Source organism: Selaginella moellendorffii, unplaced genomic scaffold, assembly GCF_000143415.4.
Source record: "Selaginella moellendorffii unplaced genomic scaffold, v1.0 SELMOscaffold_119, whole genome shotgun sequence".
In the NCBI taxonomy this organism is placed as follows: Eukaryota; Viridiplantae; Streptophyta; class Lycopodiopsida; order Selaginellales; family Selaginellaceae; genus Selaginella; species Selaginella moellendorffii.
In genome coordinates this window covers 323,338-344,663 of record NW_003314380.1, presented here as the reverse complement: position 1 = coordinate 344,663, position 21,326 = coordinate 323,338, and the positions used below count along the sequence as shown (strand labels likewise).

The window sequence follows — 21,326 nt, the reverse complement described above, 5'->3', positions numbered from 1 at the left end:
AGTAGAACTAGTACTCGAGCCTGTGATATCCGATGTCCAAGCTTCCGAAGTTCCTAGTGTGGAACTCTGTCGACTCGGGGAGGTACATGTGCCTTCGTTCCTGAACATGTGCTGCCAAATCCATATTGGTGGCTTCCACGTCCATTCTTCTTCTCCAGCCTCGCTTCTTCCTCTAAAAAACGGCCACAACTCTTTCTTCTTCGCTATCTTCCCTTCCTCGCCTCATTTGATTAGCGTGTCTAGCGTTTGGATCACTAGTGTGACAAAGGTGAATGGGTATAGCCTTAGCTTAACAGGCTGATATATCAGTGGTACCTTTGGGTGTCGGTCATGGGATCAGACACATAGAGCACTTGAACTAAGTGCAAAAGTTGAGTGGCATGGATGTCATTCTCAGGGTTAGCAAGCCCTAAGTCTGGAATAAGACTTATGGAAATTGTGAGTGAGACTCCTTTAAGTGGTCGAAAATGTGGTTAAATGACTAAAGTAGAATGGAAAATTTAGTCGCTTACAAAAAGAATAGAGAGTTCTTTTAGGAAATTGAGAGAAATCTCAAGTTCTAGAGGTTAGATTTGGAGACTCTAGGACCGTTAAGGGTTTCTACTTCCATGAATCCAGAGTGCAAGCTTAAAGATTTTTCTTGTTTTTACATAAATTTTCTATATTACCTCTTTCCACTTGGTTTTCTAGTGGTTTCTCGTAATTGGGGTATTGATTCTAATTTTTCTTTCTTTGGGTTGATGCAACTTGGCATCTTCTTTCCAACAAGCTAAAAAGCATCTTGTTTTTATGGAAGACTCAATTGCTGATTTGATGAATTTTTGTCCACGCACTCCTTTATTTTCACGGCAAATTTTCAGCACTCTAAGCTTGCAATTTTGGGACCGATTCAAGAAATTTTTTTTTCTAGACATGTAGATCTAGAGACAAGCTTTCTGGAGAGTCTTTTTTTGCTAGCAAATTCACTCTAAGCTATGACATATAGCAGTTTTTCTCTCACGGCGCTTCATAGCTCAAACTTGCAAGTTTCTAACTTGATGTTGGGGGATGAAATGCCATTCTCATGGAAATTATTACGGCCATGTTATTACCTTATACCAATGCTAAAAATGAGTGTTTTTTGTGCTAAGGAGTGTATTTTCTTTTCATTTGTTTTCTTTCTTTTTGTCTAGAATTTAATGTTTGAGTCAATTTTTCTTGAGTGTTTGGGCAGTTTAACTCGTGATTTTGGTTTCATTCTCTTGATTTGAGTATAAGCTTTTGAACGAGTCCATTCACACCTATTTTTGTGTGCAAAGTTGAAAGATTTCCATGCAAATGTTTTCCATTAGGCATTTTGAGTGTTGGGAGTTTAATTTTGCTTCTTTTCCCCTTTCTTTTGCAAGATTTTTTCTTTTCGTTGTGAGAAATTAACATTTGTAAGAGTGACCATGAGTTTAGTTGGGGAAATCTATATGAGGATACTCTTTTATTTGGAATTATCCCATTTAGATACTTTGCTCTCACACAAGTTAGAGTTCTTAGTGCCTTGGATTTTCCATGACCTGGCATCTACTACATAGTGGACACTTTATGCCAGTTTGCACTCGTTCTAGTTAGAGATGGCAATCAACAAACTTCCATACAATGTCTAGGGTACAAGGACATTTTTCACACCTTCTATGAGAGCTTGATTATCAAATTACTCTTTTTGACGAGGAGGATTCCTCATTCACTACAGATATCGAGTTGGTGAGTCTACCACCCATGGCTGTTCCTGCACAAATCCACATTCTATAGTGAGGCACTAACTTGACATACTTATCTAGCAATAGCAACATCTTCGCCAAGACACATGTCACTCATTTCAAGCAATATTGCATGTCAAACAGCATCGTCGAGGATGATCATAAAGCTCTATGACTTCTTGCAATCGCTCATTGGCTGAGCAGCAGCGTGGGCAGAGACACTCTTAAAGGTAGACATGGTTGACTACTCCACATTCAAAGCATCTTTCTAGGGTCACTTTGATCAATAGTGACCTGCGAATCACTTACTCATGGATTTGTTCACTTTTTGGCAAGGAGCATGCGAATCTGTGCTGGAATATATGATGCAGTTCAAGTTATACTGGAAGGGGTGTGTCCAGCACAAGGTCATCACAAATGAACCTCATAACATCACCACATTCATCTTTGGCCTCAAGGGAAATCTCCAATGCATGATGCTCAAGCAACTTTTAGATGTGTTGTGAGGCATTTGTTGTAGTAGAGATTTTGGAGTGGGATCTTCTCCAAGAGCTTAGGATTTCCAGGGTAGAGGAGGCTTTCCTCCGCCTTTCAGATGAGAGCTCATGTGTTGCTGTTGTCCATTCTTCTCCAACCCTGCACAACGATGATAGAGTTCCCCCAGTGATCAAGAAGGCATTGTTGGAGCTTGCAAGATACAAGGAGATCATCTAGTAGCAATGACAAATGCAAGAGAAGCTACTTGAGGAGTTTAGAGCATGCCCTTTACAGTAGGTAGAGAGACCGAGATGCCCTCCTTGTTCTTGGTACTACTCGCATTGCAATGTTACAACGCATAGTACAGAGAGATGTTGGAAACTTCACCCAGAACTTCGACCACCTTCTGTCCAACATGTTTAGTAGCAACCTCTACCAGACAACAGATTTCTTCCATGGCTAGAGATAGATACTAGCAACAACTGGAGTAGAAAGTGATCAAAGACACTATTTCATTGAGCTGTGGAAAGATATTGATGTACGCCAATACAATTTATGTTGCAGAGGATGGTTATAAGATGGTTGTTATGACTCGAGGGTGCAAGAAGGTTTCTCCTCTAGCCCCAGATAGTGATGGTGAGCAGGATCCAGGTCCAGTTTCCAGAACTTCCCCATCTCTCATGGCGTACAAGTTACCCCATGCTTCGGTATTTACATTGCCACCCACATCCTTGGCCACAATTTCGAATCCAACAACCAGATATTCGTCCAACTTTCAGTCTGGGGTCTCCCAGCTACCCTCCACTCTTTCTCAGGTCCCACAAGAGGTTCTTGCTCAGATTGCTAACACTCTAATCTATATCACACTTGGTGAGCTTTTGCAATGTGTACCCAGTTTTACTCCTTAGCTGGAGGCTTTTGCCAAGTCCACGGGCATCCCCGTGGAACTTAAGCATGACATGCACATCATCAACACTCAAACCACTCATGATCCCAGAGCATTTTTTATGGAGGTCCACATTGGCGATAAATCTTTGACAACACAAGCATTACTTGATTCTGGATCCCAAAGTAACATCATCTCCCTCGACTTGGCACTTTCCAGTGGCTTGGAGGTGGTGAGAAACACAACTATCATCCTCAAAATGTTTGCCAATCACTCAGTGGTCTCTACAGGCATTTGTCAGAATGTCAAGATCTTGGTGCAAGGAGTGGTTTCCATGCTAGATTTCTTTGTTATGGACTTCCAATAGCTAGGATCTGGGAAGTTGAAGGACTCCATCATCTTAGGACAGCCATGGCACCTTGTAGCCACTTGCATGACAACTTGGGCCAAGGGAGAATTAACAATTACTAACGGCATCCATGCAACAAATCTTCTCAACACTTATGGTTATTCTTTACTTCTATCTAGCTTGTCTCAAGTGGATGCTTCTTCCATCACTAAAGTTGATTAGGCTTTCAATATTCTTTTCCTAAAACTTATCGAGGATGACATACTGCTAGAGATCCAAGTTATTGACTGCAATATGATTGACTTCTTCAACACGGACTAGACTACATCAACACTCGACACTACAAAAGTCCAGAAATCCCTTGGCTTCAACAAATCTAGGGATTTCACATCGATTCCTTTGCTGTAGCATAGTGAAGAATCTATCCAAGTGGTGAATTTTCCAAGCACTTTTCCAACTCTAGCACCACTTGAGGAGTCACTAGGGACCCCTACTGAGGATCTATTGACCACTTTCTTCTAGACAAATAGCCATCTCTAGTTGCCTCCAACAAATGCTTTGGAGTGGTATCTGCTGCAGCTATGGATTTTTTGATTTGCTTCCATAGTGTGGAGCTTACTTATGTCCACCCCTAAGTTGTACTAACTCTACCTTTATAGAAAATTCCCCAAGATGCATATACTTTACCATACAATCTTGGAAGCTTGCCCGCTAACATGCTCACACCTTCTCAAAATGCAACTTTTGATCCTGGACTTCTTCACTACCTTCCTCAAAGTCTTTTACATGATTTTGGCATTGAGACAAAGCCTTTTCAAGTGGTATATAATAGTTTTGGAGCTATCAACGAAACATGGTCACAAAGCATCAACAACACTTTGGAGAGCACAACTTCTTCACTTTCTTTGAGTACACTTTTGACTTTCCAACTTAGTGACTACACTCTTGGTGGCATGAAGGGAGAGAAACTTGGACCACTAGAGCTTGTATCAGCGAGTCCAAAAAGATTTGCAATGGGCCAAGTGTGTTCTTGGCCAGCACAAGAGCCTTGAGGAGTAGAACCTCCATTGGTTGGTAGTGATCTCAAGATGGACCATTCAAGTTTCCACAGCAGAACTTGATGTTGTAATCTTCGAAAAAAGAAAAATCTTACAAACTTCAAGTTTAGATCAAGGAGTTACTGAAAGGTCAACTTTATTCCACTCGTCCTTGTGTCTAAACTTTGTACCGGTGGATCCACTGTTGGTATTTGTGATTATCCTGGTGAGCATCATGGATCTGTTGCTGACAGCATTGTCGAACCACCATACAAAAAAGAAATAAAAGCATTTGACATTAGATTAAATAAAAATTACAAAAAAAGGCAAATATTAGTTACTTAAAACAGTGTTTTTGAATTATAATATATTTAACATCAGAAAATGATATCATGCAACACATTTTAAAAAATAAATGAATAAATAAGCTTTAAAAACATTTAAATTTGATTATTGTTGAATACTTAACGGTATACACAAATTTCATTGCTCCTACTTACTTGAAGATGTATACAATGTGAGGGACAGCCCATCCAGGTTTTCAGCATTACTGGATGAGCTTGGCGTGGAAATACTCTCTGTGTTATAATTTGCAGCAGCAGCCGGACTACTGCCAATCCCCTTGCTCTCTTCCAGCAGCTGGTGATTTGCTACGACAAATCTCCTCGAGGGATAGAAACTTGCCTGGTCATGCTGGCTCAAGAGCTCTTCCTTGACGTTATAAGAAGGTACGCAGCTTTGGTTTAGCGATCTTGCATGATCCACGGGAAACACGGGAAGAGCGAACGCGTGATCATGCCTTGCGAGAGGAAGGAACTGGTGCTCCAGGCTCAAGGCTGCTGCTGGAAATGGTGGCGGCGAAGCTGCGGGAGTTGATGAGCGAGGCGATCCAAGCCGTGATTGGCAGTCTTGGAAGCTGTAGATTGCGCTGGCATGATCGGCGCCGATAGCTAGAGATGATTGCCGGTGAGCGAGAAGATCACGCAGAGCATTTTGCTGCTGCTGCTGCTGCTGCTGATGGTGGCTCTTCTTCCTGGCGCTCAGGTCTTCTCCGCTCGAAGTCTCGCTTTGATCGTGCTGCCTGCTATTCAACGAAGACGAAGAAGGGCTCGTCTCCAAGGGCTTCGCGGAGGAAGTCTCCTTCGCTCTCTTCATCATCTCGCTACACCCCTAACAGAGCAAAGAACTAGTGTAAGTTGATGATCATAGTTCTCTTGGACAAAACTATAAGAACTTTTTCAAGGGGAAAGTATGGAGAGCTTCTTACTTTCTTGTAGATGGTGCCATCTTCCTCGACGTGCCAGCCCGCCTCGTCGCACAGCGCCTTGAGAACCTCGTTGTGATCGGCGTGCTTGGGGAGAGCGTAGCCACCGTGCGCTCGCAGCCCGGCAAAGATCTTGGCCGCCACCGCGCGGCGCCGTCTCTCCCTCTTCTTGTTGTTCTCGCGCTCCCGCTCCGTGGGATTCCTCCATACCACGCCGCCTTTCCCAGCCGGCCTCTTGACCTTCCATGGCCCGGAGGTGGGCTTGATGCAACCACGCACCGTGCATTTCCTTCCCGGCCTGGACGACGCCGACTCCTCCATTGCCACTTGATCGATGCTCGCGACGTGATCCAAGCGAGAAAGAAGACTGTTCTAGAGAACGCTTGGCGACGATCCTATCTCTCTCCAGCAGCGCTCATATCTCGACTAGAGTCTATAAGATACACAGCGTGTGGGAGAAGCCAGCTCGAGGAAAGAGAAAAAAATCCTCTCTCTCTCTCTCTCTCGCGGTGGCTTGCACTTCACGAAAAGATAACGATCGAGAATTGGGATGGAGCAGCGACGATCTTAGAGCTGGAAGCTGAGAATTGGGAATGAGGAAGAAAAAAATCGTGACTGTCTGACCGACCAAATTCTCCCAGCAGCGAGAGCGAGAGAAGAAAAAAAAAGAGAAGAAATAGATTTGGATAGAGCAAACTTTCGCTTACAACTTTTTTTTGTTCTTCCGACTCGCTCTCACTGTGGTTAATCCTTTTTTCTCCAAGTTGCGCTGGGGACTATCATTTAGATTTGTCGCCAGTGGCAGCGGTCAGGAAAAACGAAACGAAACGCTATCAAATCTCACCGGGTGTCAGTGTTCTTCACTGCCGGTAAGTTTTCGCTAACATTTTTATCTCGTCTTAAACAAAGTTGGTAAGAGAAAAGAAAACATTCTCAAACGAAGCACAGGGTAATTATTTCCAATTACCAGTGCCAAAGTTTTTGGTATTTTGCGATCACATTCACCTGCGCTCAAAAAATCTTGCCACATTTTCTTTTTTTTCTCTCGGTCCAATCAAAGGCGAGTGTTGGCTTTCCGTTGCGTTGCCTAAAACTACGATGCCGCCAAAACGCCACTATTGCGCAGCGTGTCAGCCATTTCCATGGGCTCCATGTCCTGGGATATTCCCAGACGTGGCGAGGCATATACCCCTCCCGCTGTGGATTATCCCGCGGATATGCTGCCAGGAAGTCTCACGCCAGACAATCATGGTTGATCATAATCTTAAGTAACAACTAGATTCCAGCGAGCGGCAGCAGAGCCTTTTGGTTTTTTTTCTCATTGGTTCTCTTTTGGAGGAACTCTGTTCTCCGTCGTCGAGAGAGAATGGATTGCGAGAACAAATCGAGGAGCAAATCTTCCCTGCGAGCGAGAATTTCTTCTGTAACGGCTTCCAACCTCCAACACTGATCTTTAATATTCCTTCGCAAAATCTACGTCTGGAGCAGCACAAAAACAAAACAAGACAAGAAGGAAATCCAAAAAAAATGGGAGGAGCTTACCAACGTCGTCTCTACTGCTCCGGACCAGTGCCTGCGATTTGCGACCTCCGGATCCCCCAAAAGCCTTTCGGATTCATGCCGCTCTTTGCAGCCGTGAATCTCCATCCCATATGTGCGTCGCACACGCAGTTCGCGATCGTCCAGGCATAGCTACGATAGAAAACAACTCAAGTGAGAGAGAAGAGGAAGAGAATACTGTAATCTTACCCGGGAAACCAGCTGTGCTGTGTCTCCGGACGACCACGTAAGTTGAGCCCTTGTGCTTTGCGAAGAGTAAGCGTCTCATGCACGTAGCCGTGCTCGTTCACGAAAGCGTTCATAGGACCGTCAGCAGACATGACAAGCATGTCACTCCGCCTAGCAATTGTTGCCTGAAAAAAACATTTACAGATCACATGTAAAGAAAAACAAAAGACAGAGAGGCCTACTTTGCAACTCTTGCAGCGAATGAGATCCATGCTCTCGAGAAGCTGGACTTCCCTTCGCAGCCTGTAAACGACGTCCAACTCAAGAAGCTCCTGCCTAGTCTCGTCTGGAAGCGGCATCTTGCTAGCAATGAAGAACGACAGTAGTCCAGGATTACCGACGAGTTCATCCATGCTAGGAAGCTCGACCATTTGTCTCCACATATCTGGGATCAAGCAGAGGTAAGACCACCGAGGATAAAGCTCTCAGAATTTGTTTTTCTGTACCTTACCTGCTGCTCTGCGAGATAGATCATACGCGTCATACATCCGGTAGACCCAGTGTGGCCAAGCAGCCCGTTGTCCCCTAGAAATCCACTTGGCCTCGTCTCTAGCCCAAGCTTTGGAAGCACCACCCCACTCTCCATCCGAGCGGGACCATTTACGAGTCATGGCGTTTTCAGAGCTCTCGCCAGCTTGGTTTTGATTAACAGGCTGAGACGATGTTGCTGGTAAGTTTCTTTCCACGGAAGGTGAAGTATCCAGATCCTCTACATTCCGTCTTCTGAGCCATCTGGGAAGTACCATACTACCGTCCTCTTCGTCACTGTCGTCGTGGTGAAACTGTAGTAGCAGATGCGTCAGAGTTCCCTGGCCATTCAGGAACCGTGTCACTTGACTCCTTATATCACCACTAGCTTCAGGGCCCGCGTCCAGAGGTACCTCATCGTCGTCTTCCACGGGATCAGGAGACTCATGAATGGCACGAGGGACTTTTCCACTTTCTCTGCTGGGCACAGCAGCCTTGGCCGAAAAAGCATCTCTTGGGACTTGCAAAGGTCTCGTTTCTTCAAGTATCTTGACTAGACAACATGGCTGAGGAAAGAAAAGAGAAATAACAAAGCATCCGGGAAATGAATATAAAATCTCGTTACCGTATCATTGTCATCACTCCACGCATCTTGAACTCGAAACCTTTGACGGCCCCTTGCAACAACGGTGATGGAACCATCAAGTGAGTGCCTTAGTTGACGAATCTGCTAGTTGCAAGCAAACGTAAATGAGCAAAACCGAAACGATGATGTCATACCTCAGCTGTGGTTCCCACGAGAGCAGGATAAACAGCATTGTCCTTCCGCCCAACGTGAAGCTGGAAAATGAAAACCGGGGAGATTAAAGAACTACTGATTCTTACTGATTAAAGAACCGGTTAATGCTTACGTATCAGGAAATAGTGCTGCACATATCTAAGTTAGAAAGATTTTCTCTCCATCAACACACGTTTCTGTCTGGCAACCATCTAAAGAAAGCATTGTTTTTTGAAGTGCATGGACGGAAATGCAAACCAAGAAGAGTCAGAACAATACCACAGCGAGTGTATACGGTGCATGGTCCTGACTTATAGCCGTCACGACGGCGGCCTTACACCTCCGCCGCACAACTTTGAGAGGAAGCGTGGCTTCTGGAAAAAGAACAATGCCTGCAAAAGCATACTTTAGAAGCGATCACCCCAAAGGCACAAATCTTCACCTTCCAAGTATAAAATAGGAAGCCTCACGACGCTACCTTCTTCCAGGAACGCACGAATGTGTCCCGTGTCGTCCACATCTATCGAGTTGACTCTAAGATCTGGACCGATAGAACAATAAGATCTTACCACCAAGGTACACGTGTCTGCTCGCTAGAGATGTATCAAACGTGAATCCAGGCTGAGGAGGAGCTCTAGCGATGCGTCCATGCCTGCGTAGCAACGTTCTTTTAGTTCTTGCCATAAGAAAAGAACATCTAAATCATGAATCCTCAAGAACTTATTCGCAGCAGAAGAAAACACACAAGAATTCCTTGAAGAAAAGGTCTGTGGTTCATGAACAAAAAATGCAGATCATACCAAAGAATTCCGAGGCAAAGAACACATGAAAAGAAAAGAATAGATCAATCAAACAAGCTAGCAATCCCATAATCAAATGATCGAAAGAGAAAAATGGAGCTACCTGATGTGCGATTCATTGTCTTCCTCCTCCTCCTCCTCCTCGAGCTCTTCCATCTCGAGCGCCTCGATTTGCTCCACCTGATGCCGCTCATTGTCCGTCATCCGGCGACGGCTCTGCTGCTCCACGACGTGATCCAGCGCCGCCTCATCGATCCCTCCGGCGCCTTCCTCGTGTTCTTCGTCGCTCATACCTACCCTAAATAATATTTCATGCCAATCCAGAAAGCTAGGGTTCTTACGTCTCGTCCACAATGGCGCCCACAACAATATTATGGCGCCCACAGGTATGTCTCTTTTCAGCTCGATCGCGCGCTTGGCTCTCAATCGCGATTTCCTACCGCATTCTTTCTAAAGATGCTGGGTATGACACCAAGGGAGCAACGAGCAACAAGCAAGACACAGGTGGTGACAAGAGCATTCCACAGGCTTTAGATCGATTCTCTTGCATTTTACCCCGGATTCTTGCGCTGCAAGAAGGAAGAAAAGAGATAGATAGAATTTCTTAGTACTCCTTAAAGTGGAACGTAGTTTCTGAGAACTCACACAGATCTTAGAGATTTCTAAAATCCTCAAAGAAAGTATAAAAGAGAGCGCCTCAGGAGGGAGAAAACATACTAGCGTACGCAAGCTTTTGCAAAGTGGATGATGGAATCATCCCACCATGCTTTCTTTCTAATCGCAAGTGCCTTCCTTTTTTCTCCTTATTCTTTGCTTTCTCTTTGTTCTCCGTTTGATTTGATTCAAACCGAGCTGACATATTCTTCGTGCTCCTCCTTGTTGTCAGGAATTGCCGGCGGTGCCGCGCTCGATTCAACGTAGCCGCCATACACATACGATACGAATCCCCAGCAGGAGAGGAGCAGAGCCATGACTTTAAGCCCACCAAAAGCGTCATGGAAGAAGATATATGCAAACACTGCTCCCACTGGGATCACCACGGTAAGAATCACTCCAGCCAGCAGCGACGATGAGAGAAAAATAACACCCATTGTTCCCAGGAACGCAGCTTGCCAGGCCAGAGTGGAGCACAACAAAGTCACGAAGTAGGCGAGACTTCCGGCCTTGAACGCCGCGGCCTCGACGTGAATCGCCTCAAAGTCGTTGTTGATGGCCATGCCGACAGTGGAGACGATGGTAGCAACCAGCGCGGTGGAGGTTTGCATTTGCAAGACTAGCAAGGTGGACTTTCGGCCCAGGACTTTGGCAAAGACGAGCTCGGTGAGGGACAGGATGAGGCCGTAGAGTCCAGCAGCAGTGATCGTCATGACATAGCCGTGCCCCGTCTGCTCCCGGCTAACTCCCGGAAGCTCGTCGGAGCTGGAGTGGAGGCCCAAGAGCACGGCACTGGAGCTGACGAGCACGATGGAGTTCCAGACGTATGGGCCGATGCTCTTCCGGAGGAGGAACAAGGCGAAGAGGGAGTTGAAGGCGAGCTGGCTGGATGTCAAGAGTCCTGCAGTGGAGGCCGGGAGATACGACATCCCCCACGAGTAGAGGAAGTTGTCGAGAGCGATGAGGCAGCCGATGGAAGCGAAAGCAGCGACGAGTTTGAAGCTGAAGGGTGCGAGAAGGTGGTGGTGGCCGGGGGAATCGCTGCTGCTGCTGTTGCTGCTGCTGCTGGCTTTGAAGTAGACGATCAGCATTGCGAGAGCACAGACCGGCCAGCCAGCGGTTTGGACCCAGCCGCAGAGCCAGCGCCGGGAGCCACCGTTGGAATAGTAGAAGCGCATGAGCAGCGTGGCGGCGATGAAACCGACGAACATTCCGGTGGAGCTCAGGCACAGCAGCAGCCAGTGCTTGCGGCTCTTGCTCCTCAAGGCCCGCGCCAAGGCCGTGCTCCATTCGCCATCGAAAGCACTCAAGCCTGGAAAACCAAAATACCAACACCGTACGTTTCGGTTCTTTATATGCAAGGTGGATCTCACCTTTGGGCATGGTCTCTTCTGGAGCAACCTTGTCGGCATTGAGCTCCGCCATCGATACTCGGCTATTTGTCGATCTAGCAGCCTAAAATTCTCTCTTTTCCAGGACTGCAAGTGAACAAGCTGCGATACGATTATAAAACTCGAGCTCGCAGCTACTGGCAAACAGCGGGACGTGATATTGGGCGACAATGACAAGCACAGGCGCAGTCATGCACTCTTAAGTTGGATACACTCTTCCAAGCGCTCGCGCGCTCGCATTTCTTTATAGTGAGGACACACCCATTGGGAGGACGGATGCGAAACCATGACATCACAGGCTTTGATGTAAGATCGTCTTTTCCAAATCCATTTCTCACAGGACACCTCAAATTCTTTGGCACAGACATATAATATATGCATCATGCTGGTCAGTGTCTCGGGAGTGTCGTGGTGGATTTCAGCCTCAAACTAAAGTTTTTGATTCTCTCATGGATAAATTCGCTTACTGTTACTTGTATATAATAAAAGGCCATTAAGTCAAAAAGGAAATATTTTGGCATATAACAAGCATCATAGCTCTCCAACTTTGGAGCCTTAAAAACGCTCTGACCGGACAAATATAAGTTTCCGGCCCATTCACGAGATTACAGCTGACGATACTCCTAAGGATTAAGCAAGACCACGCGTTCAAGAAAGAAATCTAGAATATTTTAGACAAGTGTTTTAGAGTACCTTGTGAGCTTCGAACTCTCGCGTGTAACAAGAGCTCCTCCAATTTCCTGATTGAGAAGGTGCGCATATGAAACAGTATAAAGCAAGGAAAGTTTACCAGAGAGAGAGAGACAGATGTTCCAGGACGGCCTGCTGCTGTCTTGCGATATCCCCGAGCATGATTTCCAAGCGATTCGCAGCAGCAACTGCTCGGGGGAAATGGAAGAGTTTTTGACGCTCTTTAGAGAATCGTCCGAAGGGCTCACGCGTGGCAAATACTTTGGAAGCAGGAGGAGTATCTGTCTGCAATCAAGAGTGAAAATCAAAATCTTACAAAGATTGCCTTTTCCCTGGAAAGCGAACCTGGAGATTTGAGTGCGGAGTGTGCGGAGTGCGGAGTGTCCAGCACAGGGACCGTTGAAACTGCGCCCCTCAAAACGGCTTCCCTAGTTGCTGGACACAAAGCTCGCTCCGATGATGGATGGAATCACACCGTTAGCTCAATCATTTTAAGACGAGCTTACCTGGGAATATAATCGATTTCATTCGCTCAATCGCGCTCCTCACAGCCTGAGTAAAGGGGCAAGAGAAAAGAGAACAATACAGGGCACCACAGACCTTCTGATGTAACCTTTCCAGCAGAGCTGTAAGATTTTAAGAAATCGCACGAACCATATCTCAGTGGAGCATCTCTGCACATGCATCGTAATTTTATAGTCCGCGGAGCCTCCTTTCTACGTAAGCGAACAGTTGTCCCCTCTTACTAATCTTCTTCCGGGTCCTCCATTAATGTCGTGTCATCCAAATAGTGCTGGCCACCGTCAACGTTGTTGGAAAGCATGCTAGCATCGATATGTTTCCATTCGCTTTGGAGTTCATCCAGAGCTTTCGAGGCAGCACGAGAGACCTCGAGATTTTCGTCTTCAGCTAATCTCTGGCCAGGGTCATAGGACGCGTGGTAAATGCCGCTGTAAAAAAAAAGAGCTAACCTGTAATGCGCTGATTCCAGCATTTCCAAGGGCCAAAAGAGACGGTGCATTTGCAAGGGCATCAACTAAAGCACGCCTGCGTGACAAAAAGGAATTAACGACCTCGAACCACAATTCGCAAGATATAGAACATAAAAGGCCTTGCCTGGTTGCAATATCTGGAGAGCTCGCGGTCTGCGTGACAAGAGTTGCACCACTTGCACCATGAACTTCATCCATATCGAGAAGTGTTGCTATTATATATTCGAGCTAGACAGATGCAAACATCAGCAGGAATTGAAGCAGGATATTCATATACCTCATCCGGATCACTATCGTCCAAAACATTGACCTCCGCCAACAGTGACGCCATTTTCACGTAGGCTTCCTGTTGACTAGACGTGTTGTGTACGGCTTAGAAATTGTTACAACAAGTGAAAGAAAGAGACCTCAAATTCGGCAACTCGGTCCAAGGTTGTTTTCTTTACAGGACGTGAAGTTTCGTCAGTGCCAGGATTCAGCGTTGTAGTTTCAGCATTTTCTCTGCAACCAAATAATAAAATGCTCACTACCGCAAAGAAAAAGCACAAAATCTCTTACTTCATCAGCAACACCTTGACGGCAGCATCATGAATGCTCTTCACTGCCTGCATGCGGAAGGAGAGTCTTACACATTCATATTTATATGCAAGCCACCTGAACAGTTGCAAAAGAATCTTCCATAGCTCGTCTACGAGCCCGTAAATCGGCCAAGCGGAGATCGGCCTGTAAGAGGAATACATTACGATCGAAAGAACAGGACTTAGGAGCTTACATCCAGAGCTCCGTCATTCCAATGCTCAGTTGCTGCTACTTTCAATTCGCTGCCTGCAATCTCCTTCAACTTCTGAAAATGGGAGAATCACAAGAGAAAATAAAACGGAAAAAACTTTAGCTTGGGTGGAAATCATCCTCTAAACTAAATACTGTGGCTATACGATTGACGCGGTCAGCCTTTCTGTGCGCCCTCTCCCTGGCACGAGCTTTGGAAAAAGAATTATATAAACGTCAAAGCAAAATGATAGAAGTTCCAGAAGGATGTTCTTACCATCTAGTTTTGTCACTGTCGATCCTATCAACGCCATGTCTTGGCGAGCACGCATGTCCAATCTCGAAAACTCCCTGCCATCAATACAAGGTAGAAATAAGAAACAAGGCTACAAGGCTCTTACTCACCGAGCTAAAAGAAGAAGATTACTTCGAGCTTTCTCGTCCATATTCTGCGCTGCGGCCGTCACAAGCATCGCATCCTGCCGGGCATATTTCGCCGCCTCGGCTAAGCGGCACTGGTGCCCAGACTTGTCTTGCTCTTCCAAGCCAGACGAGCCATTCGGCTTTGCAGCCCGGCAGCAGCACGGCTTCGCGGCGGCGGGGCTGCCGCAATCCCACGCGCGAAATCTCGATATTGTCCCATTCTCGCGCGCTCCCGCCTGGATTCTCATGACTTACAGCGGCGGTGCTCACGGCGCTAGGTTCTTGCTCGCTTTGCCATGCCGCGGCCCCCGACCTAGACAGCGCTCAGTAGTGGCCACGAGAGAGCCACAAATCAAAGACAAAAAAGAAAATGATTCCAAAGCTGAATATCCCGCCCCTAACAGAATATACAGAATATCCTCTGACTGAATATACAAAGCAAACAGAATATGCTTGCACGTTGTGACACGTGGCTGTCGGGTGGCAATGTGCATATACGCCACTTGGCAAGAGGGTTTTAGCTCGTCGATTGATCGAGAGGAAGAAGAGAATGGCTGCTGTTGGGCCTGGGCCGGTGGCGACGAGGGAGTATGTTCCTGGCGATGCCAAGGAGACCAAGACCAAGGTCTTGGAGTCCGGCGCTTCAATCCTCCAAAGCTTCGCTCCAGTGAACAAGATCCATCAACATCTTTGCGCGTAAGATCGCAAGCTCCTTCTAGATCTCTCTCGTCTTTGTTGTTGTTGTGGCTCGCGATTTTCTCTTCTCTGTTTTGGAAGAAGCTTTTCTCCATAGAGTTTTTGGTGTTCCAGCTTCCCTCTTGTGCGTTTTCCTGCCAGGAGAAAACATCAACTTAGAGCAAAGAAGTTTCTCTTTTTGCTTGCCTTTGGCTGACGCCTTATCTTGGTTTCTTCTCAGCTTCCACGGCTATGGACACGACATGAGCCGCCAGGTAGAAGCCCACCACTACTGTGGCCATGTAAACGAAGACATGCGGCAGTGCGTTATCTACGACAGCGATGACGCGAACGCGAGGCTCATCGGCATCGAGTATATCATCTCCGAAGCTCTCTTCATGGGGCTGCCGGAGGAGGAGAAGAAGCTCTGGCACTCTCACGAGTACGAGGTGAAGAGCGGCATCCTCTTCTGTCCGGGCCTGCCCGAGATGGCCGAGCACGCCGAGCTTGCCAAAGTCGCCAAGACGTATGGCAAGACTTTCCACTTCTGGCAGTTTGATCGAGGAGACGCGCTGCCTCTGGGGCCGCCGCAGCTCATGATGTCCTTCACAAAGGATGGTCAGCTCCACGATAAATTGGCCAAAGGTAAGACTTTGTTGTACCTCTAGTGATGCTGACTCCGTGATTGTGTAGATGTTGAGGAACGATATGGTGTCTCGTTTGCTGCGAAGAAGAAGAAGCGAGCTGATATGAAAGGACCCGACCTTGGAATTCATTCCCTGGCTGACTACTGGGAGAAAGGAAAAGGCTTCCAAACTGTCGTTAAGGAGATGTAGGCGTGGTGTTAGTCCAGGAACTAGAAACTAAAAGTGAATGATGTTCTTCAAAAGGCACCTGGATTACACGCTTGTCTAGAGCCTCTCTTTGACTATGAATGTACGCAGCGTGGTGCCTCCTCGTTCCATCACCTCAGTGTGCCTGTGGACTCTTCGTCCCCTTCCCTCAAAGCAAAATGCACTAGGAACATGTCTGCAGTAAGCTATCTTGATTGTGGAAATGGATCTCCAGTTTCCATCCTAGGATTGAAAAAGCATGTAAGATTTTATATACTGTGTCTAGTTTACTCACCTGAGGCGTGTTGAAATGCCCTGACGTATCACATGAGTCCAGAGATAAGCATCTCAGCAGTGGGAACTGCAAATAGAATATCTTAGAGATTTTTCAGCTACCTCCGCCCAGATTTAAGTACCTGATACGAAGCATCCATTATGAAGTTCCTTGGCAGACCAGCTCCCTGCTCAAAGCAAACGAATTAAGTAAGGCATTCCCAACGTTTCCATCTTACATTATGACGTAATGTCAACGATTGGAGTCCATACAAGCAGAGTAAGACAGCGGCACCTTCCCTTGTAGCCTCGCCACAATCCTGCAAATAAGAGAAAGAGCGTCAGCTAAGACGTTGGTTCTAGATGTTAATTTAAACCTCCAGCTTAAGTTCAGAAAGTGCAGGCCAGGCTTTACAAATTATGCTCAGAGCACCTGTTGACAATAAGAAAACTGTTATGTGGAAGTACAAAGAAAAATAAAATTTACAGACCAGAATCAAGCCAACGGCACGCCGTCAGTGACAGTTGACGCAGACCTTTACAAGAAGTTGCAACTGATGCAAGTTGAGCATTTGTAAGCGAAGGGCAAACATCTTCAAGCTTCAGAGAGACAAGATTGGAAGTTAAAGATTCCAAAAACTTTCCCGACAATGGCTGCAAAGTATGACGCAGTTTCAGCGTAGTCAAGAATGGTAACTTCGCTATTGCATGATTTAATTCGTCATCTAAAAGGTCCTGCAATTATGGAGAAAACCGTAAGTAAATAGATAACGCAAACAACTGATCTTACCTGGAGAGACAGAGAAAGATGTTGTAACTGTGGACAACGACTGGGAAGCTCACGAAGAAATGTGCTGGTAATCTGTGCTCCGAGTCCCAGGTGAAGTGTTTGTAAAAAGGGAAGTTTTGCGTTTGCCAGAATGTGTGCCACACCCCACCCGGCTTTCAACCTACGAAGATCCAGTTTTTCCTCTTTCAAACCTTCATACGAAAATGCTCCTCTACAGTCTCTGAAGTTCAGACTTGTAAGTTTAAAATTTTTTCTGATTGTGTATGATATAGCCGCTCCAGTAACCTGCATTGCTAGCATTTTAAGAGATTCTTGAAAAAAAACAGCTTAGGCAATCCTTTACCTGCGTTCCTCGTATATTTAAAGTTTCCAGAGAGGTTCCACAAGACAGAAAGAGGCCATCATCAATGAGGTTCGTGTAACAAAGCGATAGGCTTAAGAAACTGGATATTCGTGTCAGCAGACGAACAAGAGCTCCAGCAGACAATCCTGTAGTTTTGTGAGTTGAATTTTCTTCGGTTAAACACATGAAAGAGATCAGCAAACCTGTACAGTAGGCAAGGTCCAATACTTCCAGGTTACATTCTTGATCAGAAGCCGCCAGTAATGCACATACAGATTGAAATCCAAATGCGGTGATAGCAGCTCGGAGCAACCGCAGTTTTGGATGGCTTTGCAAAAACTTTGCAATGCCCGAGTCACTGAGATTACTGCATCCACTTAATGAGATTGCAGATATACTTGGACACTTTTTCGATATCAAAGATAACTCGGAATCTGTGATGCAAAGCAAATTAGCAAAAAGGAGTATACTCAGAAGACGGACCTTTGAGCTCAGTATGGCCCGTAAGATGAAGTTCGACTAAATAACGATGAGTGTCCCATGAACCTTTCTTGTACGAAGTCGTCAACAGTTTTCCAGTACAAGGCTTCTTCACGGTCGCAAGGTGGATAACGCTTAAATCTCGAGAAAAGTCCGCTACCTCAATAAAAGGGCAAGCCGAAGCCAAATGAGATAGGAAAAAAGCCGAAAATTGAGGACACTGCGACAAGTTCAACTGTTGCAGGCTTGAGCACGTCGTCTTTATCCATAGAAATAGCTCCTCTGGTCTTACTCTCCAGCACTTACCGAGAAGCAAAACTCGAAGGCTGTTCAAAAGTGGAATACCGGATCTATCTGGTTTGTTAACTTCTTCTGATACGCTTGGAAGTTGCATTAGCTCAAATTGCGTTCTCTCTTCTTGAAGAGGATACAGGCTGACCAGGTGATTGAGGAACGGACCAGATGCAGAAGAGTTTGAATATCGAGAAGAACTGTTCAGGAATGAATGCAGTATGTACTCTCCTTCAACATTTATAGGCGAACAAAGAACCGAGTCGAACAATATCACGTCTGTAACTTGCTGGCATCCAGTAAGATCCAAAATCTATCAAGAAAAGAATAAAATAAATCACAAGAAAGCACAAAAACAAATATCTGACCTTTGTGTATTGAGAAAGCCGAAGGCCCGCGGATTTTATTTCAGGAGGTTCCAAAGGAAGGTCACGATTGTGGGAGTTCAATAATGAGTTATCCGACTGAGCTGGATAGGTAGAGAAGTGTAAGAAAGAAGAAAAGACACGTATTATGGATCCACCGACCTGCTAGAAAGTCCACCGGCACCCAATGCATTCTGACCTGTCTCGGTAAATGATTTTAGAAATGAGTTCATACAGAAGGTATATAATGTGCAACCTTGCTTATTAGCTCGAGTGCGCAATCCCTTGTTTCAAAGCTACACCTGCGTAAGATAGCCTGGAAAAGGTTTCTCTCGCTGTAAAAGAGATTGTTGTTGGCCACAAGACATAGCTTTGTAAACAACCGCACCTGGATATGGTGAGAAATGGATGGTTTACAGCAGCTTGAAAAAGTAAAAGTGGAATGTTTTCGAGGAATTCACCAGAGCCCGCATCTTCCTGAAGTCACTGCCGCTGGACCAAGTTACTTCTATAAAGAGAGCAAACAAAGTTAAAGGGTTTACTTACAAAGTTGATTGCGAGGTAGCGCGCGCAAGCACTGGCAATAGTAGGGACTCCTGAATGCATACCACAGGTTTCCTTGTGATTTCAGATACTAAGAAACAAACCTGTTTCAGTGGCAACTTTCCAGAGACGAGGAACGTACTGCAAAACATCTTGGTTGTCTCGAGAACACGAGAGCATGTCAGAAGCAATCCAAACTTGACACTCAGAAATAATAGAATCGCAGCCAAAAAATGTGGCGCCCTGCATGCAAAGAGCAAAGAGATGAAAAGAAGAAGCTATACTTGCGATGGTTTTTACCTCAAGCAAGTCTGCGACGCTGCAAGGAGCTACGTCGAGGCGCTCGAATAGAATTCCTTGCAAAATGTTGGCTAGAACTTCCAAATTCCAAGTCACAACAACGTGATCACTATGGGCCTCCCTGAAAACGAAAAGGATAACCGAAATCCCGAGTCGAGCGATAGACAAGAACCTGAAATTGCTGAAGAGCGATCGAAAATAGCTGGATCGCTCCGATAACCTGTAGACCCTACGTTAGCAGGAGCGAATATCTCGACTCGCAAACGTACATGACCCTGGACGCACGCAAGAAAACCTTGCACTTCCTCGCGAGAAGCAGCGGAATCCAATCCCCCCTCTCCATCGCCGCAACGTGAATCGCAGCTCCTCCCTCGTCGCAATCGCTGTCGCGGAGCTCCAAGATCACCTCGTCCTCCATCGCGAGGATGGAAACCCTGAGATTTTAGGCTACATTTTCACAGAGATAGAACATTTCCGCGGAGGAATTGACGATGAATCTGGACCGTCGGATCATGGTCGGTGCCTTGTCAGCTAACCGGCCCCAGATCTACCTGCGTGCTTGGCCATTGCAGCGAGGGCATTGGGTCATTCTTCTTCTTCTTTTTCCCCTCACACTCTCCGCGGTTAAGATTCCAGATTTGTGGAGAAGTTTCTCTTGTGTGGGAAGAACTGGCAATCGATCAGGATGGCGCGGAGGTGCTCGCATTGTGGCCACAATGGCCACAACTCGAGGACGTGTCCGGATCGCGGCATCCGGTTGTTTGGCGTGAGGCTCACGATGAAGGCCACGGACGGCGCGAGCGGCGTAGCGATGCGGAGGAGCGCCAGCGCGGGGAATTTGGTGACAATGCAAGCAATCGCGACGCCGACGAGCAGCTCCGCGGTCGCGTCGGAGCAATCTGAGTCGGGCGGCGATGGCTACGCCTCGGATGGGCTCGTCCAGGCGTCGAGCTACGCGAGAGCGAGGAAGAAAGGTAAATTGCAGCCCAATTCTCGCCCATTCTCGCGATCTCTCGGCTTGGGTCGCTTCCAATCCTCCTCAATTCACGTCGTCCACATCGCAATTGGCTGAATCTCTCTGGAAATTTTCCAGGTGTTCCGTGGAGGGAGGAAGAACACCGGCTGTTCTTGGTGGGTCTCCACGCCCTGGGGAAAGGAGATTGGCGGGGGATCTCGAGGAATTACGTGACGAGCAGGACGCCGACGCAGGTCGCGAGCCACGCGCAGAAGTATTTCATCCGCCAGAGCAATCTCACCAAGCGCAAGCGCCGCTCCAGCTTGTTTGACATCTCCCCAGAGGTAAGAAGAAGCATCCACTTGTTCTTCCACTGACCTTGGAACAAGGACAGGCGGATTGTAATCCCCGGAGAAATCTTCGTGGCAAGCAGGCAATGGACGATGCAACGAGCTCGGATCCAAGGGAATCTCCCAGATTCCAAAGGCATCTTCCACCGCTCGCGCCCCAGGAGGAGAGCATTTCGTCATCCTCCGTGGAAAATCCGCGACAGTGGCTGTGTATATCCACATCGCCAAATCCAGCGGCGGATAAGTTAGCGGGGCCTAAGCCCAAAACCCCTGCTAAAACCTTAGCACTGGAGGAAGGACCGGAGGACCTGACGAGGCTAAGCCTCGGCTCCGCCAACTTAGTGGCCCCGCCTAATCTGGAGAAGCTTGCCCCCACTTCGGAGCCAATAAGCGTAGTTTAAACCAGACCTTGAAAAACGTACATACCTTTTATTTGACTTTTTACTGGAGAAAGGGAATACGAGCAGGGGGAGATATGGCGTATCCAAGCACGTGTTTCGTGTGCCAGGTTTAGGGCAAATATGTCTATCAGAATTAACCTTTGCATTTTGTCCAATGGATAAAGAAATATATGTACGGCAGGAGGAAAGATAAAAATGCATTGCAGTTATTTTACCCCTTTTATTATCGCAGTGA

At 46.6% G+C, this 21,326-nt stretch overlaps 5 protein-coding genes across 10 annotated transcripts; 2 read left to right on the top strand and 3 right to left on the bottom strand.

The window, feature by feature from the left end:
• Positions 1 to 6,967: 6,967 nt before the first annotated feature.
• Positions 6,968 to 10,414, bottom strand: LOC9639519 (protein cereblon). 3 transcript variants are annotated; one of them, XM_024665117.1, is made up of 11 exons: positions 9,678 to 10,414; positions 9,344 to 9,426; positions 9,217 to 9,294; positions 9,054 to 9,166; positions 8,777 to 8,836; positions 8,622 to 8,723; positions 7,980 to 8,562; positions 7,711 to 7,913; positions 7,490 to 7,653; positions 7,283 to 7,432; positions 6,968 to 7,219 (listed from the first exon to the last, which is right to left on the bottom strand). In XM_024665117.1, exons 1-10 carry the CDS (start codon positions 9,863 to 9,865, stop codon positions 7,294 to 7,296), a joined length of 1,713 nt encoding a protein of 570 aa, XP_024520885.1. In that variant the 5' UTR covers positions 9,866 to 10,414; the 3' UTR covers positions 6,968 to 7,219; positions 7,283 to 7,293. The 3 variants fall into 3 exon arrangements, 2 of the variants coding, with proteins under 2 accessions (XP_024520885.1, XP_002991404.2); XR_002991079.1 differs by having other exon boundaries at positions 6,968 to 7,432; positions 7,975 to 8,562; XM_002991358.2 differs by having other exon boundaries at positions 6,968 to 7,432.
• Positions 10,415 to 12,112: 1,698 nt separating this feature from the next.
• LOC9639574 (senescence-associated protein AAF, chlorolplastic) lies at positions 12,113 to 14,844 on the bottom strand. 2 transcript variants are annotated; one of them, XM_024665118.1, is made up of 14 exons: positions 14,475 to 14,844; positions 14,347 to 14,420; positions 14,226 to 14,281; positions 14,074 to 14,145; positions 13,956 to 14,024; positions 13,860 to 13,906; positions 13,709 to 13,802; positions 13,579 to 13,647; positions 13,426 to 13,529; positions 13,281 to 13,356; positions 12,655 to 13,225; positions 12,410 to 12,594; positions 12,313 to 12,359; positions 12,113 to 12,242 (listed from the first exon to the last, which is right to left on the bottom strand). In XM_024665118.1, exons 1-11 carry the CDS (start codon positions 14,738 to 14,740, stop codon positions 13,055 to 13,057), a joined length of 1,098 nt encoding a protein of 365 aa, XP_024520886.1. In that variant the 5' UTR covers positions 14,741 to 14,844; the 3' UTR covers positions 12,113 to 12,242; positions 12,313 to 12,359; positions 12,410 to 12,594; positions 12,655 to 13,054. The 2 variants fall into 2 exon arrangements, with proteins under 2 accessions (XP_024520886.1, XP_024520887.1); XM_024665119.1 differs by having other exon boundaries at positions 14,471 to 14,554.
• Positions 14,845 to 14,893: 49 nt separating this feature from the next.
• Positions 14,894 to 16,134, top strand: LOC9639517 (oil body-associated protein 1A). Its single transcript, XM_002991413.2, has 3 exons — positions 14,894 to 15,188; positions 15,409 to 15,812; positions 15,861 to 16,134. The coding sequence occupies exons 1-3, from the start codon at positions 15,043 to 15,045 to the stop codon at positions 16,001 to 16,003; spliced, it is 693 nt and encodes a 230-aa protein (XP_002991459.1). The 5' UTR covers positions 14,894 to 15,042; the 3' UTR covers positions 16,004 to 16,134.
• On the bottom strand, positions 15,883 to 19,811 carry LOC9639573 (BTB/POZ domain-containing protein FBL11). Of its 2 annotated transcripts, XM_024665191.1 has the most exons (20): positions 19,655 to 19,811; positions 19,558 to 19,605; positions 19,386 to 19,506; positions 19,190 to 19,328; positions 19,089 to 19,138; positions 18,931 to 19,019; positions 18,799 to 18,877; positions 18,705 to 18,741; positions 18,546 to 18,646; positions 17,890 to 18,490; positions 17,610 to 17,840; positions 17,407 to 17,552; positions 17,064 to 17,348; positions 16,765 to 17,008; positions 16,651 to 16,706; positions 16,513 to 16,593; positions 16,417 to 16,461; positions 16,296 to 16,361; positions 16,062 to 16,243; positions 15,883 to 15,983 (listed from the first exon to the last, which is right to left on the bottom strand). In XM_024665191.1, exons 1-19 carry the CDS (start codon positions 19,801 to 19,803, stop codon positions 16,079 to 16,081), a joined length of 2,733 nt encoding a protein of 910 aa, XP_024520959.1. In that variant the 5' UTR covers positions 19,804 to 19,811; the 3' UTR covers positions 15,883 to 15,983; positions 16,062 to 16,078. The 2 variants fall into 2 exon arrangements, with proteins under 2 accessions (XP_024520959.1, XP_024520958.1); XM_024665190.1 differs by lacking the exon at positions 15,883 to 15,983 and having other exon boundaries at positions 16,025 to 16,243.
• A 170-nt stretch (positions 19,812 to 19,981) lies between these two features.
• LOC9639572 (transcription factor MYBS3) lies at positions 19,982 to 21,127 on the top strand. 2 transcript variants are annotated; one of them, XM_024665219.1, is made up of 3 exons: positions 19,982 to 20,359; positions 20,479 to 20,684; positions 20,774 to 21,127. In XM_024665219.1, exons 1-3 carry the CDS (start codon positions 20,071 to 20,073, stop codon positions 21,089 to 21,091), a joined length of 813 nt encoding a protein of 270 aa, XP_024520987.1. In that variant the 5' UTR covers positions 19,982 to 20,070; the 3' UTR covers positions 21,092 to 21,127. The 2 variants fall into 2 exon arrangements, with proteins under 2 accessions (XP_024520987.1, XP_002991458.2); XM_002991412.2 differs by having other exon boundaries at positions 20,735 to 21,127.
• The last annotated feature ends 199 nt before the right edge of the window (positions 21,128 to 21,326 follow it).

Coding starts and splice junctions, on each gene's coding strand:
- LOC9639519 (XM_002991358.2), bottom strand. CDS start 9,865: ATGAGCGACGAAGAACACGAGGAAGGCGCCGGAGGGATCGATGAGGCG. Junction 8,563..8,621: donor GGAGTGATGACAATGATACG/GTAACGAGATTT, acceptor TTCTTTCCTCAG/CCATGTTGTCTAGTCAAGAT. Junction 7,914..7,979: donor TCTATCTCGCAGAGCAGCAG/GTAAGGTACAGA, acceptor GCTTGATCCCAG/ATATGTGGAGACAAATGGTC.
- LOC9639574 (XM_024665118.1), bottom strand. CDS start 14,740: ATGAGAATCCAGGCGGGAGCGCGCGAGAATGGGACAATATCGAGATTT. Junction 14,421..14,474: donor AATCTTCTTCTTTTAGCTCG/GTGAGTAAGAGC, acceptor TATTGATGGCAG/GGAGTTTTCGAGATTGGACA. Junction 13,226..13,280: donor CTGGAATCAGCGCATTACAG/GTTAGCTCTTTT, acceptor GACCCTGGCCAG/AGATTAGCTGAAGACGAAAA.
- LOC9639517 (XM_002991413.2), top strand. CDS start 15,043: ATGGCTGCTGTTGGGCCTGGGCCGGTGGCGACGAGGGAGTATGTTCCT. Junction 15,189..15,408: donor ATCCATCAACATCTTTGCGC/GTAAGATCGCAA, acceptor GTTTCTTCTCAG/CTTCCACGGCTATGGACACG. Junction 15,813..15,860: donor CCACGATAAATTGGCCAAAG/GTAAGACTTTGT, acceptor GTGATTGTGTAG/ATGTTGAGGAACGATATGGT.
- LOC9639573 (XM_024665191.1), bottom strand. CDS start 19,803: ATGGAGGACGAGGTGATCTTGGAGCTCCGCGACAGCGATTGCGACGAG. Junction 19,329..19,385: donor GCGTCGCAGACTTGCTTGAG/GTAAAAACCATC, acceptor CTTTGCATGCAG/GGCGCCACATTTTTTGGCTG. Junction 16,244..16,295: donor GGCATTTCAACACGCCTCAG/GTGAGTAAACTA, acceptor TTTCAATCCTAG/GATGGAAACTGGAGATCCAT.
- LOC9639572 (XM_002991412.2), top strand. CDS start 20,071: ATGGCGCGGAGGTGCTCGCATTGTGGCCACAATGGCCACAACTCGAGG. Junction 20,360..20,478: donor CGCGAGAGCGAGGAAGAAAG/GTAAATTGCAGC, acceptor GAAATTTTCCAG/GTGTTCCGTGGAGGGAGGAA. Junction 20,685..20,734: donor TGTTTGACATCTCCCCAGAG/GTAAGAAGAAGC, acceptor GAACAAGGACAG/GCGGATTGTAATCCCCGGAG.